This window comes from Acanthopagrus latus, chromosome 6 (assembly GCF_904848185.1).
Source record: "Acanthopagrus latus isolate v.2019 chromosome 6, fAcaLat1.1, whole genome shotgun sequence".
NCBI classification, from domain to species: domain Eukaryota; kingdom Metazoa; phylum Chordata; class Actinopteri; order Spariformes; family Sparidae; genus Acanthopagrus; species Acanthopagrus latus.
Genome location: NC_051044.1, coordinates 28,481,146 through 28,484,048, shown reverse-complemented (window position 1 = coordinate 28,484,048; position 2,903 = coordinate 28,481,146). Strand labels below are relative to the sequence as shown.

Genomic DNA, 2,903 nt, shown 5'->3' with positions numbered 1-2,903 from the left:
GCGTGTAAGCACATTGTTTAAGTTGTATTTCTCATCTCTAACATTGCCATCCTGTTAGTGTCAACAAGTTCTTGCACAAGAAGTGTGAGATTTTGTATGATTATATGTCATTTTAACATTCTTCAACAGCTGAGTCTGTCGTTTTAGTGAAGAGAGTCCGATCGGACTAACCAAAAGTATGGATTTCTGATGGGATACCAATATGTTGATAAGTAGTTTGTGTACATTTCAATGTACATCAAAGTCAAGATGTGTCCATTTCTTATCTATTGACTGTGCCAAGCCGTCTCCGCAAGGGTACAAACTGATTCATCTCACAGTAAAATCATCTTGATTTTTTGAATGTAAAAAAAAAGATCATTACAGTAACAAACATTACTTTACTGGGTCATAATGTCAATTAAATGTTCTGCATTTCACAGAGGTAGTTTTTGGTTGTTTTTCTGGTCGCTGCCATTCAAAACCGTCATATAGTGTTCTGACAACAGGTTTCATGTCAGTGACCATAAAGGCATCTTCAGAGAACAGACACAGTCCACTCCTACCTGCTATAAATATTCACTCTACGCCTCCCATCCCGAGCTAAGGTCTCATGTTATATGTCAAAGGCTGAACTCAAAGCCTGGCTGCCATAGTTCACAGTTTGGTCACCAGACCCGGCTTTAGTTGTAGTAACTGTTACTCGCTTCAAAGGAGCGTGTTGTTTATGAAGTCTTACTAGATCATCTGCCGTCGAGTGCTTACAGCTGCGTCACTGTTTTTTGGCTCAAGATGTTTGGTTTCCTGTGGAGTCTCACTGGCATTTGCTGGCAGAGAGGCAGGCTCTTGTCTGTCATCTGGTGGCAGTTGGGTTTGTAGCAGCGCTGCTTGCAGACGCTGAACAAGGTCGATGCAGGAGGCTAGCTCCACAACAGAGGACCAGAAGTCTCTGCTGTAAAGGTTTGGTCTTCTTGAACATGTTTAGCATGCATTAGATTTAAATCATTTGACTGATATCCTTTCAAATGATAATTTTTGTCTATAATACTACTGATTGTAACAGGATCTTTGCATGTGCTGCGCAAAAACTACTGTATGTGATTAGGTTATGCATTGGTTGGTTTGTTTCTCAAGGTGTGTTTAAAGTGAAGATCATGGCTGGGGCTTGTGAGAAATGGAATGAGAGAGGTTCTGGTCAGAAGAGTGAGACCCAGACCCAGTTCATCAGTGGTTCCAGTAGCGTAACCACCACTAAAATGACTACCATCCGTCTTCGGGACATTTACGATCCCAAGCCTCAGACTCCTAAAGCACCGGTGCGGATCCGCCCTCCAGGTCCTAGAGCTCCCCCAGTAAAGGAACCCAGCTTAAAGCAGACCTCACCCAGTGATCCCCCGACCAAGACGATCATGAGGAGACGAGCTCAGTCTCTTCCTTCGCTACCGGAGAGGAAAAGGGAACTCAGGAGCCTGCAGGTACGCTTTGTTGATTCACTGGGCATCGAGTTAGAGGAAGTTAAAGTCTTCAAAGTTCAGGAGCACCCGCTGATACCCCAACATGTTATGTTCAGACTACTGATGAGCTCTGAACTGGCTTTCGGGAAGTCACTGGAGCTCTCCCTGCCTTACTTCAAACCTTGTTTCCCTGAGAACATGGGAGCTCAGCCGGACTTCCTGCAGCGTCTCCGCTCTCAGAGTGTGTGTCTGGAGCAGGTCCATTGTTCAGATCAGGGGATAACAGGGACTTTACATGTCATTAATTTGGCTTTTGAGAAAGAGGTCACAGTGCGCTACTCTTTCACCAACTGGAGGACCCTCACAGAAACAACAGCATCCTGGGTATCCAGCGGGTACGGCGCCAAGTGTGACGTTCCAGAAACAGATATCTTCAGATTTCGTCTGCCCGTCCCACCCTTCATTTTGCAGCCAGGAGCCATTTTAGAATTTGCCATCTGCTACCATGTGAGAGGGTGTAATTACTGGGACAACAACAATGGACACAACTACAAGCTGTCATGCCACAGCTACAAGGTGACTGTGCCGAGAGAGTGTGAGGACAGCATGCTGCATTTCACCTGAGCGTCCACACGGTGGGGCTGACACACCTGACTGCCAGATAAATGTAACAAGTATTATGCTCTACTTTAACTATTAAAAGTATGTTTCCCTTTTCATTTACTTACTCTATGTTTCTACAGTTTTGACATACTGAACCACATTATACTGCACTTTGATTATGCTTTATGTCAAGGTCCTTGTAATACATTTATTTTATTTAAAAAAAAAAAAAAAAAAGGAGAAATGCACATTGATTAACATGAGGACATTTACACAATAGACTCTGGTGCGTGTAACAAATGTTAGTTGGTGTGTGATAAAGCCTTTGTAAGTCCCCATTAAAAGCTTATTACCATCAATAAGACTATTGCTGTGTTAATAATAGCATCATGAACATGGTTATTGTAAGATTATGAGACATTCGAAAGCACTTATAAAAACCTTGTTACCCGTTTATTAAGAAGATTGATCAAGATCCATAATAAACTGTAAATAAATGGAAACTGAGGGGGTCCCTAACAAGGCTGTTCTTTTTTAGACCCATTAGCATGATAATTAGTTGAGGTTTAACAGTGACATAATAAGTAAATTTCAATGTTATTACAATGAGTTGTGAGAAATGACACAAGGCATTTTATATTCCTAAGAAGTGCATAACAATAAATATACTGAAAATGCTAATTAACACTTCTATGGCCTTGTTAATGTTATTAAGCATCATATAAGGAACTTATTACCCATTAGATAATACTGATTGCAGGGACTTTAATGTGAAATGTGAAGCATTACCCAGTACTTCTCCTCCAACACATTTCAAGGCAAATATTGTAATTTTTTTGGAAAGTTTATGATCAGTTAAAATGGATG

At 41.4% G+C, this 2,903-nt stretch overlaps 1 protein-coding gene across 1 annotated transcript; it reads left to right on the top strand.

Moving 5' to 3' along the window:
- Window positions 1-650: 650 nt before the first annotated feature.
- On the top strand, window positions 651-2,498 carry ppp1r3db (protein phosphatase 1, regulatory subunit 3Db). The gene is made up of 2 exons (XM_037101706.1): window positions 651-939; window positions 1,114-2,498. Exon 2 carries the CDS (start codon window positions 1,134-1,136, stop codon window positions 2,055-2,057), a length of 924 nt encoding a protein of 307 aa, XP_036957601.1. The 5' UTR covers window positions 651-939; window positions 1,114-1,133; the 3' UTR covers window positions 2,058-2,498.
- Window positions 2,499-2,903: the final 405 nt, after the last annotated feature.

Coding starts and splice junctions, on each gene's coding strand:
- ppp1r3db (XM_037101706.1), top strand. CDS start 1,134: ATGGCTGGGGCTTGTGAGAAATGGAATGAGAGAGGTTCTGGTCAGAAG.